At 30.7% G+C, this 17,729-nt stretch overlaps 1 protein-coding gene across 5 annotated transcripts; it reads right to left on the reverse strand.

Moving 5' to 3' along the window:
* Positions 1–1,957: 1,957 nt before the first annotated feature.
* On the reverse strand, positions 1,958–6,171 carry LOC109813053 (heterogeneous nuclear ribonucleoprotein 1). Of its 5 annotated transcripts, XR_002240983.3 has the most exons (7): positions 5,887–6,171; positions 5,645–5,771; positions 5,134–5,355; positions 3,656–4,859; positions 3,307–3,379; positions 2,502–2,583; positions 1,958–2,418 (listed from the first exon to the last, which is right to left on the reverse strand). XR_002240983.3 is itself a non-coding variant. In XM_020377164.3 (5 exons), the coding sequence occupies exons 3-5, from the start codon at positions 5,353–5,355 to the stop codon at positions 2,570–2,572; spliced, it is 1,440 nt and encodes a 479-aa protein (XP_020232753.1). In that variant the 5' UTR covers positions 5,645–5,766; positions 5,887–6,170; the 3' UTR covers positions 1,958–2,569. The 5 variants fall into 5 exon arrangements, 2 of the variants coding, with proteins under 2 accessions (XP_020232753.1, XP_020232752.1); XR_002240982.3 differs by having other exon boundaries at positions 1,958–2,583; XR_002240981.3 differs by lacking the exon at positions 3,307–3,379 and having other exon boundaries at positions 5,887–6,170.
* Between the last annotated feature and the right edge of the window lie 11,558 nt (positions 6,172–17,729).

Raw genomic sequence — 17,729 nt, forward strand, 5'->3', positions numbered from 1 at the left:
GAGATTAACTCATTTAAAAGATCTTATAATGAAATGTTATTAATATTAAATAATATTTTGTTAATTTTAATTTTAAAAATATCTTACGATGATAAGGACAATTTTAAGAAACACTTTTTTTTTTTCAAGTCTAATTTAAAAATTGTCCTTTTCAAGGAGAATTGTCTTTATCATGATAAGATGTTTTTAAAATTAAAATTAACAAAATATAATTTAATATTAATAATATTTAAAAAAAACAAATAAATAATACACTATTTTTAATGAAAAATAAAAGTCTTTATACTAAAAGATTTGTACTATAATAATTTTACCTCTTATTAATCTTATTAGGTTTCAACACAATTGTCTTTTCTAAGTATATCTAACTTTCAAAAAGAAAAAATATTCTTGTAAAAAGAAACTATTAAAACATATGGTTCAATATCAAATATTGACCCAAAAAGAAGTTATTGGTACCACAAATATAGGTAATTTTTGGTATTCTCTCAACTTGTCATTTTGACATGGTCCAATCCCAATTGCATAGGCATTAGTACTAGAATAAAACCGAGAATTAGTTCTAATCAAGATTGTGGATGAAACATATGAACGAATAAATAAAGGAGATAATTATAATAAAGAGCTATCTCAACTTTGTTTGGTTTGCAACTTTCTCTTTAACCAAGTTTAATTTGTGTACCTAACAAGTCTACCTTTGAAGTTGCCAAGAATTCATTCTTTCTTTTTGTGTGTTGATTTGCAAATACGTTATTTCAAAAAAAAAATTATATTATCATCTAATCGTATAATAAATTTAATAATTTGTATAAAAATTATTTAAAAAGATATATCCAAGATATCTTTTTATTATAATATAAAAATATTTGTACCATCATTTTTTATTTTTATCATTTTAAAATATTCGTCATAATGGTTTTAAAATATTTGTTATATAAATAAAGAAATTTTGAAAATTTTTTAAAATAATATTTTAACTTTTTCAGTGTTTTCAAAAGATCTTTTTTCAATTTTAAATAAAACTAGGAAGTTATAATAACTTGTCAATCCTTCAAAAAAAAAAACCTAAATAAATAAAATAACATGTCACTTTCATCTTCTACGTTGAAAAAAAAAATGTTTATACTTTGTTTCAATCAATCCAGACAAATCCTGTCACCTAAAATATCTTGCTTAAACTTCCTTCGCAAAAATTATCAAGCGAAAAACATTACTTAGAAAAGCAAGTTTTGAATGATAAGAACTTTTCAAGAAAACGATCAAACTCTGAAATTTAGCTTTGAGTATAGAAATATTTAAGTTTATTTAACCAAAAACAAGAAACCAGCCTTAGTCAAATATCATTTTCCGAAGACCCAAGTCCACGAAAAGTGATCTTATTATGAATAAGTTGTGACCATGATGTCCAAAATTCAGTTGAAGATAAAAGTGTTAAGACAAATCCTAATCCATTTATAAGGATAAGATAAAAGCATGACCACACGTAAGTTTCATTTGAAGATCCAAATCTGAATTCTTATTAGAAGAATTGAATCCCGTGAAAGTAACAAGCAGAATGCTAAATAGCCATAAAAATTGTTACTGATAAGCACAAGCTACACAAAAATAAACAATTATTATATATATATTATAAAAAAAAAAGTTTCTATATTGAGCCATACCCACAAGTTGCATGCAACCAATCAACTTTGTGCCATGCAATTCAACAACAGTTATGTTATTTTCACCAAACATTTGCTACATGAGATGTAAGAATTGACTAATCTTGAAAATCAAGAGCACACTTTTGACTCAATAATAGACCAAATGTAAAGTTGTATAACAAAAGCTAATGAAACTATTCACCAAGTGTAACAGAATCTAATGAAACTGTTTATCAAGTGTAACAAAAACAAATGAAACTGTTCAGCAAGTGTAACAAAATCTAATGAAACTGTTCATCAAGTGTAACAAAAGCTAATAAAACTGTTCAGCAACTGAATTATTTGATGGGGATCCTGCATAGCATCCCACTCATGTTTCACACTTGATAAATCAAACTGAACCTCACTTACAATTTGATCAGAGTTACATATACCATAGAAAAAAATAAAAACAAAGGATGGTGACAAGGAGAACCAACACCTTTGCATGCCAGGCATTACAGTGGCAAAAGAAAGAAGAAATTCAAAAATTAAATACTCTATCATTAAACGGAACTAACGATGATGCGCCTCGCTGGAGATGTACTATTACACTATCATGGAACAAATCTTCCTGAGTATATCCCGCAATCTGATTTTACACCTCAATCCAATTCCAAGAAAGGAACCTAAGTCTTGAAAAATTAAAAAGAGGGACCAAAACAAGGGAGAAAAAAAAAATAAAACAAGCCTTACACAAAATCACTTGTAACTGCTTTGTCTTTGAATATGTATACTTCAAATGAAAGAAGAAAGAACACCGTTAGCTATATATGAGCTGTATCTCTTAGGTGATGGAGATGTATGAATTCACAATACCTCTCATTAATCTTAAAACAGTTTCCCTTGATCTACTGCTACCATGACATATCCAACTATCGTATCTCCTAGGCAGCGATTCCTGAAAGCAAGGGGATTCAATAAAAGAAAATGAGTAACTAGTTATGAAATTAACTATGAACATCAAAAAAATGAAAAGAATATGATAAATAGTCACCCATTTAACAATAATAGGCAGAGGATAATCAATAACAAACTCATTATTGACAAATGAATCAAAGGTAAACTGATTCCTAGATGAGAACTTAAATGAGTTCTTGGTCTTGATCATTATATAAATTGAAAAATACTTCAAGAGAACAAGAGTCTAACTACACAGAAATGTAACCCTTTTTGTGCGTATTTCATGACAATATAATCATTAACTTTCAACTCATAGAAGAAGAAAATAAAATGTAAAATACAACTTTTCCTATGAGTTGAAATTAACATATACACTTCAACTTTTATTGAAGCTCTCAGCAAGGTCTCTGTCTACATTTAAGCATCTTTCAAGTTAATATAACGGTTTAGATTGAATGAATTTCTCAATAAATACTTATAGGAGAAAAAAATAAGGTAAATTGAAATCTCTCATAAGTTTTTAGGGGCTCTCTCATCTAGCTTTTCCAAAAGCTGAGACACAAAGTTGATTTTAACTTGTGAAAAAGAGATTGATTAATTTTGTTTTATATATTCTTCTTATACAAGTGTTTATTAAGAAGTTTATCCAAACTGACTCAATATGACTTGCAAATAAAATCAAATTCTAATAAATTTAAATGAAAATAATAACGAAACCTACATATAAGTACAGGAAGTTGCAAGGAATAATTCTACTTGGATTGCAGTAAACACTCGTGAGAACGCTCAAGAATCTGAAGATATAAAATTAGAAGACATGCATAACAAAAGTCAGCAACCAGGAAGTATTCAGCATAACTAAAAGAAGACATAAGCAATGTGGCCATGATATCTTTATCAATATATCATAGTGTAAAATAAAATGAGTAAATGACGATTTCCTTTCCAAGTTCCTTCAGAAAAATTCATCTTCTGAAGAATAGAAACACACCATAGGAAATCAAAAGCAAAAAGTTATAAACAATGATCTGATTTTCATTTGAAGACAAGAATGTAGCTTAAAATCTTACCTCTATTAGGTTGCCTACTAGTAACATTGTAGTTTCCAATATAACCCTCAGAACTCTTTACTGGGTCATCTGAAGCTATACCACCAAGACCATAACCAAATGAGCCAGAACCATCAATCTCAGACACAGCAGAACGCCAAGCAGAATCATTGTAAACCGAACCACTTCCACTGCGGTATAAGTCACCATAGGATCCTTCATAACCACCGGTTGACACATTAAATGTAGGGGATGGATTCACACCAGTACCACTGTTTCTTCCATACCCTCCCCCACCTAATCCAAAGCTGTTATCTCCTCCTTCATAAACATTGTTCCCAGTACCATAGCCAGAAGCAGCACCTCCACCCTGGGCGGTAATCGATGGACCCCAACCTGTGCCAGTGTTTCCAATTGAAACACCAAAAGTCCCACTTCCAGATCCTAAGAAAGGACTTGGGCTGACCGGGTTACTGGCATTATTGAGGCCGCCATTTCCCCAGACATTCCGGGAAGTTGAGTTCATAAGAGAATCGTTTCTCCCATTGCCCCCACTATAGCCTATAGGAGTGGTATATCTGCCAGAGTTGCTGCTATAGAAAGGACTAAATATTCGACCATATCCTATATTGCTCCCAAAATTGGAAGTCCCTCCAAAGCTTGGGTTCATTCCTGAATCCAAATTTACTCCCATTCCATAACCAGTGTTGCCAAAAGGAGTAAAGCCACTTCTACCACTAGTAAGAGGACTAAACCTACCATCCATTCTGACTCCATATCCTCCAATTGGACTCATACCATAACCCTGAGCATAACTGTTTAGGTAGCTACTAGCTCTATTCAAACCATAGTTATATCCTATCAACGGGCTCCGGGTGGGACCGGGGGAAAGCTCTTTGGGAACTGCCCTCTTGACTTCAACCATCTTTCCATTGAGTTCATGAAAAGTCTTATAAAGAACTCTATCCACAGCTTCTTCAGAATCATAGGTGATGAAGCCAAAACCTCTTGGCCTCTGGGTATTATGATCATACATAACTACAACATCAGTAATCGTACCGAATTGATCAAAATACTTTTTAAAATCACTTTCAGTGATAGTTGACGGTAAACCTCCGACAAAAATCTTTTTCGTGCGGCCAGGACCAGGAGATGCTTGAGCACTACCAGGCTGCCTATTTATATTGTGCTGATCATCCCTAGGAACAGCTTTTTTTGCTTCAACCTGAAATTTAAGAGAACAGCACACAGATCAAAATCTGGAAGCCATTTTCACTTTCTTATTTTATAAACTAAGACGGGTCGATCCAATGTACATACAAAAGCGAATATAGCCAAAAGTGAAAATGATTTTTTGATCATCAACAAAGTAGAAAATCTAAGTATAGGAGACAATAGTCTCCCTTAAGAACACAAAATTAGCTAGATTCCATTACAGCAGGGCTAAGCACAAAGTATTGACACAATGCCAAGTATATATCTACAAAGAAAGAACTCACCGTGCGGCCATCAATTATGTGTTTATCCATAATGACTCTTTCTGCAACAGAAGGATCAGCAAAGACAACGAAACCAAACCCACGAGCACGGCCGGTTACCCGATCCCTCATGATCACAGCCTCTATAACCTCCCCATATTTCCCAAAATATTCCTTAAGACGTTCCTCATCTGTGTCCCAAGATATTCCCCCAATGAAGAGCTTGCCAAGATCCGATTCCATCTGTTCCAACACCAACCATGACCAGTTAACCATCAATAACTGATTCCAACATTGAGATTGAACAAAATTCAAAACAAACACATTTTGAACCAAAATTCTCATGTCAAAAACCACACCAAAGCACAAAAACTCACAATTCAATAAGCCATATATTTAAATCACTCAATGATGGCCAAAATTCAAGCCTGGGAATCAATCTAAATGCACAATTTTCCACGTTAACAGATAAATCCAATCTTTCAACCATAGCAACAACCGATCAGAAATGCAGATGAGAAAAAAAGCACACCTTGTCTCAAAATTCAGACAGAACCCAGTTGTTGCTTCGATCAGACACGAAGTGGGTTTTGTCAAATTCGATCTAGGAGCATCGGATCTTCCGAGCATCAATCAAAACCCGAACCAGAAAATCTAATCTTAGCACCCCATCAAGGGAAAAAAAAAAAACAAGTAACTGGATCAGAGAGGAAAATTCAAAAACTTTGTTTGAGATCGGTGAAAGTTGAATCAACCCAGATGAGAAAAATTTACCATGTGATGAAGCAGATGGTGGAAAAATCATGGGCATGTGAAAAATGTTTCAATGGGAGGAAGATGAAGGGAAAAAACTGGGAATGGAAACAGAGGATGTGCTCACCATCATCCTCTATCTATTCTCTCTCTCTCTCTTTGTTGCTTTTTTTATTTATTTTCTTTTTTAAATCTCTTGTTCTTGGTTATTCCACTTCCTTAATCTAAATCAAAGGAAAAGGAATTCGTAACTTAGATTAGGAGAGACATTATATAAATAGAGAGAGACTGCAAATCCTTTGGTGCAAGAAAATTTAGAAGAGCCTAGAGATCAAGACAGATTGCATATATATTTGGAAAAAATATATATATAAAAGAATAATGAATAAAATCCATTTTAAAAATTAATACAAAATTACAAGGTTGGGATGTTTTTGTAGATTAGTTTTATTTTCGGCTAAATGGCATTGAAGTGGCTTAATATCTAATATGTAATTTGGGTTTCTAATTTTAATTTTATTTGATAAAAAAACAAATTTTTTATTCTTTAAGTGAATGTTTATCTTTCTCAAGAAAAAAAATAATGTTCATTCATTTAAAATTTAAACATTAATCATGATAACAATTAATATTTAACGTATGTTCAATTTTACTTTTAATTCTCTTTTACCTCATAAAAATAAGTAGTCAAGTGAGATAAAAATAAGAATTAAAAATATAATTTAAGCTAAATATTAATATTAATTAATATGTTAGATTTTGACTAGTGTCATAATTTTAACAGTTAGCAAATAAGAATTCAACAAGAGAACTAAAATTATAAAGGAAAAACGAGAATTTAGCAAATAATAGTTAAAATAGAATAAAGAAAAATATTTCTTATCTATTAGAATTATAATTATCTATCAAGGTTCAAACTAAGAATCAAATGCATATTATTTTAACTCTCCGTTATTAAACCGACTTTAATGATTTGCATTAAAAAAAAAATTTTGAAAATAAACTTGTTTTTAAGCTGTTGGGTTTCAATCCCACAAAACTCAATATATAGTCATTGGTTAACAAAAAAAAATAGAGTTTATTAATCTTAACCTAATACTTTTGTTTCTTTTTTACTTTCTGGAACTCTGTGTTGTTAGAATCACTTGTAGTGGAGCTCAAAGCATGAGGAGAAGATTATGCCTGACATGATGAGGATTTTTGCATTTGGTAGCATCTGATTTTGGCTAACAACTTGCAAATAATTTAGCCAAAACAATATGCGATCATAATTTCAGTACATAGACGATATATATGACTCAATTTCAACATAAAACACAACATGCAACTACTATACTTCAAGAATCATCACTTTCTTCTTCATAGAAAAACCTTTTAACAATAATACTCAAGCTCATACTTTTGTCTTATAAATTCCAACCAAATTCAACTACAGAGACAAAAAATTCGTATAGAAATCAACAATCAACATTCAATGATATTCAATCAACAAACTTTCCTTACCCCAAAACACTAAAAAATCAAGGAAAAGGAAGGAAACCAAGAGTTCACGAGATCGCTGTATGACTCTCTCAACCTTATATATTCAACTCCTGAAGCTTGAATCTTCAATCTACCAACTCGATTGCACGAAGGATCTAGAAGGAATCAACGAAAGCAGAAGGAGAAAGAATTTCTCTAGCTCCAAAGTCTTTTCTCTAACTTCTCCTTTTTTTTAAGATATAGTTTATGATATTTATGCCTTAAAAAATATCTTATATACCCTTTCTTAAGTTAGGTCAACTTAACCCTAACTAAAACTACCTCAACAGGAACTTAATTCTCAAAAGATCATTTGGCCCTTAGAGCTCTAAAATAGCTATAATACAACAATTCAACACTTAATCAATATATTACATATAATTAATCAACAAAGCTAAAATCATGGTGTTACATCATCAATTAATGAAGCTTGTAATAAAATTAAAGTCTATTTGGATACAAATTAGAAATACTTTCAAAAACTTCTCTACCAAAAATAAAAAGTATTTTATAATTGATAAGTTCCCAAAAACACTTTTAAACCTATATCTAAACTAAATTTTACTTAATTTAATCTTACATTCTATTTTTTTTTAAGAATATTCTTTACAACCAAAAATAAAAGATGTAATAACAATGATAAAAGAATTTAATGATGATATACTAACTATGTAAAACATTCAATCTAATATCATTCTTTGTATGAATTTTTACTCATTTATTATAAAAGTCACTGACTTATCCTAAATTATAATGTATGATTAGATAACAATATAAAATTACTTTATATCATAAGTGTATCACCTATTTTTGCCATTTAGCTTCGTATAAATTAAGTATCGGGGTTCAAGATCAAAGATAATCACAAATTGGTGGAGTTGATCTATCAGCTCTTTATTGATATGTGTCGTCTATCATGTAATGTACTGGTTCGAGTCTCCAAAGGGATTTCTAATATTAACAAAACAAACAAAAGGAATTGAATGACCACAATTATATGCCCTAGATTATACTAGTTAGCAACATACGAGAAGGTCTTTTATTGATCATTTTACCGTCAGAAGCAAATAGAATTCCCCGTAGACAAAAACATTAGTGCAATTAGCATTGTTCTTAGTAGCCTAAATACCAAACAATCTATAAGCTAGAAAGTGGGCAATTTTTTATCATTCCATGTTTTGCAATTTAATTCACATGTGGAAGAAAAAACAAAATTTAATTACGAATTTTCCAAAATCAACCATAAATTATGAGAGGTCCCGCCCCCCCCCCCCCCCCCAAAGCTTGAATAGCTTATTGACCGGTTTGTTTAAATTAAAAAAATATATATAAAGAAACTTGCTTCTTAAAAAAAACTATTTATTCCCTTCAAAAAAAAAAACTATTTATTTTCAAATAAGTTATTTAGACAAACACATTAAAAAACAAAAAACTATTTATTTTATTATTAAAAAATGTTTTCTTTTCTAAAAAATTATATCACATGAAGCTTTAATTATTGGCTTCTAGCAATAATTGTGCATATGGTGCTTAAAGTGTGTTGTGGGGCTTTGAGAGTTGAAAAACTCTTAAGAGTCTAGTTAGTTTTGAGAATCTCTGGCCCAAGGTCCGATTGACCCTAAGGGAAGGAAGTATATAAGGTTTATACTAAGAATTAAGCCTCGTAAGTTTATGTTCTCCAAATTTAGAGAAATAATCTAAAGAGATGAACTCTAGGTCCATGAGTTTCTTTCTTCTTTAACTTTCTCTCAATTAGATGATTTTTCCCCCAGAATCACTGATGAGTTTACGTACTTTGATTTAGGTCCTTAGAAAGCTGAATTAGAGTGTTTGGTGTGGAGTTTTTGTTCTTGGAGCTTAGAGCAATTTCCTTCCTTTTTCCTTCATTTTTTTTGGATTTTCAAGTTCTATAAGTAAGTGATGGATTCATGTCAAGGAGGTCAATAGGTGACATATTGAAGGACCCAAGACGAATGGGCTAGACATGAAGATTTGGACTAGTTAAGGCCTGGTAGGCCCAAGTTGTTCCTCACATGGACCACACCCTGAGATTTCCATTGTCTTGTATTTGTATATATAATATTAGTATAGATTTTATATATTTTGGTCTTATATTTTGGACCATTTAGATTAAGATTTTTAGGTCATAGGCTTAGTGGACCTATTTTTTGGACTTTATGGGCCTTGGATATTTTGGTACCCAATATTGAACTCATTTTGTTCCTTTTATTATTTCCTATTGTTTGTATTTATTTGGCCATTAGAGTAGGAATATTGGAGGAATACTAGAATAGGTAAGTGAGGCTAAGTCTAGGTTTCATTTAGTAGTCATTTAAGATGAATTTGGGGTCTCATGTTTTAAGCCAAGTGTGGCTGAACATGTGCACGCCCAAAACCATCCTAAATGCTTCCTAAATGACATTTAGATGCATAGAGAGCTTAAGATCACAGCCAAGCACATGGTGACCGAAAATTTGAATTTCAAATCCCATTTGAAATTCAAATTCTTGGCGCCAATTGTGTAAGCTTGTGATTGGTGCCACTTTACTTGCCTTCGGACCTATATATAGATTACTCCTTCTCATTTGTAATCACTTTTGCCATTTGAGAAATCTAAACTACATTTTAGCCATTTTCTCTCCAAAATTCACCGAGTTTCTTTGCTTAGCTTTAGGGATCCTAGTTCTTCTAAGGCTAGCCGTGAGCGCTCTTTTGTGCTTATAGCTTGAATGCTTTCTTCTAAGTTTAGATCTACTCTAAACTTGTCTTCATAGCTGTTCATCATTATGGATTCAAGCTCAAGGAAGAAGATTGTGTTGAAGGAGTAAAGTAAGGGAAGAACAACTATCACTTCACCTTCTTAATTCCACCAGTAAGGGAAGCTAGAAGCATTTTTTTGTTAGATTATTGTGTATCATGTTGTTAATTTGCACCAATTATAATGAGTTTATTTGTTGGATTTTTGAATTAGATGATGAAGTTGTTGGGTTGAGGTGTTATGAGAAGCATGTGAAGTGAATTTGATGATCTTGAATGATCCTTGTTGCATGTTTGTTTGGTTGGAAATAAGTGTTAAATGTTGTAAAGGTGTGGATTTGGTTGTTTCATGCTTAGTTTTGTTGAATTTCAGGTGAAAGTGACAATTTTTGAAGTCTGCATTTGCAAATTTTTGATGTTGTGTCGATGTCGGACACAATCCCAATCAAAGGTCTTTCTCTCATTTACATTGGGCACAAGATTGGTGGCATTAGGCATAAGGAGAGGGACTCATCTCAGGTTAAGATGGCACCAGACATGGATTGAATGGTGTCAAGTGTGAGAGCATTGAAAAAATCTTTAATTTGGTGGCATTGAACCTCATTTGGGTGGCGCTAAGTATGATCAAGACAAAAGCCCCCTACCTAGATGACACTAGCCTCTAGTGAGGTGATATCGGGCATGAGTCAGGTAGAGGTTCTTTGCCTGATATGAGATCGATCATGAAATTTTTTACACTAAGCGCGAGGTTTCAAGGGTTCCCTACCTCAGCCACACCGGATGTGGGTTGAGTGGCATTGGGCACAAGCAAGATAAAGAATTTCTTGCCTTAGTTGCATCGAGCGTGAGGTAAGTTATGTTGGGCGCAAGTCGTATTATGTATATATATTGATTTGCTTATTGATGGGTGAGTTGGTATACATGAATAGCGTATTTGAATCTATTGCATGTTGTACAAGGTATGATGAATGTGGAGTCTATATATATTGATATGTGATGATATATTAGATGTTGTATGATGATAGCATTGATATGTTATTTCTTGTATGGTTGAAATGTCAATAGGCACTGACATTCTACCTTTTATGTATGGTTGAACTATGAGTTGAGCATTGATGTTATTTTTGGCTGAGTCGTTTAACATCAGTATGCTATATATGTATATATGGTTGGTGTAAGTTGATCTTTATATGCATTAACTTGGGATAATATTAATGAATATAGATGATGTATGTTAGGGTGCTGATGCTTAGAATGTTATAGGTATTAAAGCATGTTGATTACCTTAGGACTAAAGGACTTGTTTGAAAGTTGAAGATCCCATACATGGAATCTTGTTTTAGCTGTTGAAAACCCTCTTTGAGTAAGTGTAAAAAACTCTTGAGAGTGGATCTTGTTAAGTCTCCTCTAGGTCCTTAATCAATATGGAGTAAAGTATAAAGTCGAGAGTTATAACCCGTAACTGATTATTGGAAAGATTGTGTGGTTCCTTACAGATAGTTAGTGAGCTAACTCCATAAGTAACTTGATAATGCATGTCAAGGTCATGATACACCTATACCCAGTTATACTAGTCTTAACGATAGAACTGGACTTTTTTAGTGTAAGTGACAATATCCGAGAAATCAAAGGAGGAATTTGTATCTCATTTTAGTTGTCGATCCAACGGACGCATTGGGCATGAGAGTGATTGAGTTGGTTCAATAGGATCAAGCTACTTAGACTACTCAGGTATGTTAGGAAATTTTCGTAGATGAATGCATGATGATGCATTAGTGAGGTGTATGCATATGATGCATTATTGAGGGGGTGTATTCATATGCATTGGTTGAATATTTTATTGTATGATAATCATTTGGTGTGAGTTTGACTGCTTGGTGTGTATCTTGCAAACTGGTTGTTGTTTTAAGGATTATTGTATGATGTTAACCTTGTGTTGTTGGTTTGAAGGTTTACATGGGGGTGAGTAATATAGATATTTTTATTCCTATATTGACTTTCTCTTTTGAATCTAGCTTACCCTTGATTGTTTCCATATGATTTGAATTGTGATGATCATACTTGGTATGAGAGCAAATTAGAGAAATGTTATAGAAGGTTGCAACAGAGGGCATCAGGTGGATGATGGTGCTTTTTGGATAATTTGTGCTACCCTTTTATGATAATAGTATAGTTTATGCTTGACCAATACTTAAGTCATATATTAGACTCTTACTAGATGACTACATATATTATTTATATTTGTATAGTTATTTTTACATGTACATACATGTTATATAGTACATATATATTCAGGTGTTTATGAATATATGATTTTAAGTATTAGATTTTCCACTACCAGTTAGTAATTCCACTAATTTGGCGATCATAATGAATTGTTACAAAAATAAGTTTAAATAAAAACACTTTATACACTACTAGAAAATTGCAAATAACGACCGAAATTTATCAGTCGCTATTTAGCGACTGATTTAGCGATCGATTCTAAATAATCAAAATAGCGACTGATTTAACGACCAAAATAAGTCGTCGCTAAAAAATCGGTCGCTAGCTACTAAATTGTAAAAAATGTTTTGCGTTCGATCGCCAAATAAGAAATTTTGATTTTTTTTAGCAACAGGATTCAATTTGGTCGCTAAATATTAGTTAAAATTAGCGACAGAATTGAATTCGGTCGCTAAATAAGAAATTTTGATTTTTTAGCGACGGAATTGAATTCGTTCGTTAAATATTAGTTAAAATTAGTGAAGAAATTGAATTCGGTCGCTAAATAAGAAATTTTGATATTTTTAGCGATGGAATTCAATTCAGTCGCTAAATATTAGTTAAAATTAGTGACAGAATTCTATTCGATCGCTAAATATTAGTTAAAAATAGCGACAAAATTTAATTCGGTCGCTAAAGATTAGTTAAAAAATTAGTGGCGAAATTGAATTCGGTTGGTAAATATTAGTTAAAATTAGCGACGAAATTCTATTCGGTCGCTAAATAAAACTTCAAAAAATTTATAAATTGCTTAAAAGTGATGATAATATTGTTATTAAGTATCAATTCTATTTTCTTTTTTTTTGTAAGAACAAGACATTAATTTATAATAAAAAAAATATTTATATGCACTCCTACGTAATTAATACCAATAGTTATTTATGTGAAAAAATATTTAGAGGCATTTTTTTTATGATTGGATTTTTAGGCATTTTTTTAATTAGAGTATATGAATTTTTTTAAACTTCCTTATTTTGATCCATATTATAATATATATTTCTAACATATGATAACTTTATTTTTAAATGAATTTTTATATTTAAATTTTATTGATAGATGAGATGTGATATCTTAAGGAAAAAAAGAATTATAACATCCTCTTTCTTTCTAATAGGAAGAGTACAAATATATTTTCTTAACTATTAGTATTTCTTTATTATTGTGATAAAATTGATTATTTTAAATTATTTTGAATTATTTAACTAGAATCTTATTAATAATTTACTATATGATTTTTATATTTTTGTATAACTAATATCTGGTTTTAAACTTGATATGAAATTATTATGATATAATTAGATAAGATTTTAAATTAGTATTTTATTAATGGTTGATAATTAGAAAATAAAACAAGGATAAATACATTTTTTTGAATTTTATATGTTAGATTTAAGATGAATAAATATATTAAGTTAATTAATAATTTATTTAAAATGTTAAAATTTAATTTATAAAAATAATATTTTAAAAGAGAAGGGTTATAATAACATAGATGTAACTTTTACTAAGCATTACATCGCTCAATAACTTTATATTAAATGTAAATTTTATAAATTCAACCATTAAATTGAAAGTTTTTTACTCTTAGATCATATATACAAAATTTTATATGAATTCAAGATGATTTGATACTTCATTCTTGTAAAACAAAATTGACGTAATGTATACATTTCAAATAAAATATGAGCACTTTGATTACTTTCAAGTTGTTCAATTTTAAAAAAACTTATATAAACATATAAAGTGATATGAAATTTCAATCTAACGGTTGGATTTACAAAATTTACATTTAATATAAAGCTATTGAGCGGTGTAATACTTAATAAAAGTTATATTAGTGTTATTATAACCCTTCTCATTTTAAAATATACAAATTATTACTTAAACTTTTAAATTTATAATAAATAATTTAAATTGTATCATGAAATTAATTTTAAATAAAAATAAGTAGATTGTTAATTATAAAAGTAAGCATATATATAAATAAAGATTAATTAAATATAATATAATTATTATATATTATTATATATTTATAACGGTCTGGATACACCAAAATGATAAGAATCCAAAGATAGTATAAGTATGAGATTGGATAATTGAGGATGACTTAAATGAATTAATTTGTACTACTTATACTAACAACATGCATCTGCTTTTCGGTAGCTTATCTCATTAGAATTTCACAGTTAAGCGTGCTTGACTTTGAGTAATATAGGGATCGGTAACCTTTTGGAAAGTTTCTAGAAATTGTGTAATTAAGGACAAAACATACTTTAAGTATTGTGAAATAAAATCCTTAAGAAGCCAAATATGAGTGGTTTGTAGCGACCAAATTTACGACATCTATAAAATTTAATAAAATAAAAAATAAATATTTAGCGACCGATTTATTCAATCACTAATTTGGTCTCATACACTTCAGCGACCAAAATCATTGCAACCATTTTGCGACCTAAATTTAATTTTAGTCGCTAAACAACGACCAAAAAAATTTTCGTCGCTAAACAGTTTAGCAATCAAGGTTTTAGCGACTGATTGTCGCTAATTCCATTGCTAAGGTAAATAGCAACTGATTTTAGCAATTTAGCGACCGATTTTGGTGGTCGCTAAATTGCATATTTTTTGTAGTGATATCTTATTTCTAAAAAGATTATACAAAATTTGTTATTAATAAAAAGGATTATTGACACAATTATCATGTTTGATTAAATATTTTTAGTATCATAATGAAAACTAGGCATCGAACAATTCGATATTAGATTTGAGTTTTCTACAGTATAACAATATACTTTTAAAGATAAAATGTTGTTAATTAGGGAAGTTGTAGTTAAATAAAGTGTAATAATTAATTTTTATATATTAAATACGAGTTTTTATTTTGCATGAGAGTGTGTTTAGGGATTTTTTTCAATTAAAAAATTTGTATGAATTTAATATATTTAATTTAATTTTCATTTATTATAATTATTTATAAATTAAATATTAATATTTTAAAAATTTATTAATTAATAAAAATAATTTTTTATTATGATAAAAATTATTTATCATAAATCTAAAATATAATTTATATGTTTAAAAATATTTATGTGTACTAAATTTAAATATAATATATATATTCAAACATAGTATTTATTAATATATATAATTTATTATAAATTTTAATTATATAATTTATATGTTTCTACATTGCAGATATTAAAATACTTTATTTATAAAGTACATAATATTTGATCACAACTTCAATTATCTTTTCAATAAATTAATACCTGTTATTGTATAATTTATTCCTAATATATGGTAGGTGTCATATGGTTGGTGAATAATATGTCGTTAAGTATGTAATTAGATATTCAATTTTTAAGTCTGTATTGGTGGGTTAAAAATTTAATGAAAGTTCACCCAAAATTCCTAATCTATAGTGTTCGCACACTCTTTCTTAACTCGGACTTTTCCAAAACAAACCTACAATACAATAGAAGAAGAGAAAAATAAAATAAAAAGCACAATACATATACTAGTGGTCTTATATAGATGCATGCATATATTCATAATATTAAAATTTTATTTGTAGTTGTATTATATGATTGTGAGTTACCAATAAACAAATAAATTATTATGACGTGAAAATTATATAAAGGCTATTACTCACTACCATATTATAATCAACAACTTATATACTACTTATTAATTGGGAATAATACTGCCATTTTTTTTTATTAGGAATGGGAGAATTAATTTCATTACGTTGTGAATATTTTCACCTCAAAATAAAATGCTTCATGTAAATAATACTTATAGTCTTAGATTAAAAAAAAAAAAAAAAAGGATACAAATAGTTCTTTATTGGATTAAACAACGTGACATATAATTGTATAGCATATATAATTTCACATCTTTATGGTTCATAAATTAATGTGTTCGTCTTGAATTTAAAATTTTAAAAGTTGAAACAAGATAAGTTTAGATTAGAACACGGTACAATTCTATGTAAAATGAGAGTCAATCACTAATTTTTTTAAGGATTTTTAGTAGAATTATGGATCATCTATTCCACTTCCAATACAATTTTGCATGAAATATTATAAAATATGAGAAAGTCGGGATCGATCACATGTTCTAACTAATATTATAAGATTTGTTGCATGTAAACTCTATATTCAAATAAATTTGAAGTTCTCTTTTTCATTTCTTTTGTAGTGTATTCTTTACAATTAAAGAGCTTTTGGAGGGTGAAATTTTTTAGTTGAGTTTTCTCTTTACCTGAGACTGCATGATTAACATGTATCGGTATGCCATTCATCCGTTGCCAAAAAGTTCTCAATATGTGTCTGTTTAAAGCTTATCACCAACACGTGAGTGGAGAATAGCCTTTTACCACTTTGCATTCCTTTCTGTAATCAAAATATGAAATGTGTCTCTCCCTCGAGTTTCTTTTTTCTCTTGTTACGAGTATCTCAAATTATTGGATCATTAATTAGTTTTACATAAGTACTTTAATTATTGCTGATCATTTTGTTGTTGTTGTAAATAATGGATTTTTCCATATCATTACTGCTATTGTGAGTGTACTATCCGTACCGCTATGTTGAGCTTGAGCTCGGCATCACAGCGCGGAGTGATCTCGGACACGCGCTAGGCGACATCAGCTCGCTATCCAATTAGGTCATAAACTGATCTCGGGCCTAAAGCCCAACAAAACCCTAATACACACAAAGGTACGTGCATTACTTATACGAGACTCATACACCCACAAACACTAACTTTGGCATCGGAGTCTCTTTTGCAGGTACCACCCCCATCTTGAAGCATCAACGTACCAGTGGAAGAGGCTCACCGATCTTACTTGGCAGATCATCTCTACAGCAGATCTCTGGTAAGAACATTTGGCACCCACCGTGGGGCCGATCAAGACAGCTCTTATCGGCCACTCTTATGGTTTCTACCAAAAGCCATAGCAGACGCGCAACAGACGACCTAGATCATGCAACTACCATGGACAACGAAGCAACATTGAGAAGGCTGATCGAGCAGGTCGAGCAGATGTGGCAGCAACACCGCCGATCTGTAAAACATGCGTGCCAAGCACGAAACTGACCTAGCCGCGATGCGAACCGCCAATGAAGCAGACCTAGCGGCGCTGCGCGCCGAGAATGAGCGTATCCGCGCTCAGCTACCACGGCGCACCTCTGATCAACCCCCTCAACCGAGTCACCTAAACGAGGAAGAGGGGCACTCGATTTCTCAACCACCAACAGCGCATAGGACACCGACTCCAAAGCCTGCCACGCATCGATCTCATGCACCGACACACAAATCGGCCC

Source organism: Cajanus cajan, chromosome 2 (assembly GCF_000230855.2).
Source record: "Cajanus cajan strain Asha chromosome 2, NIPB_CcT2T_4, whole genome shotgun sequence".
Classification (NCBI taxonomy): domain Eukaryota; kingdom Viridiplantae; phylum Streptophyta; class Magnoliopsida; order Fabales; family Fabaceae; genus Cajanus; species Cajanus cajan.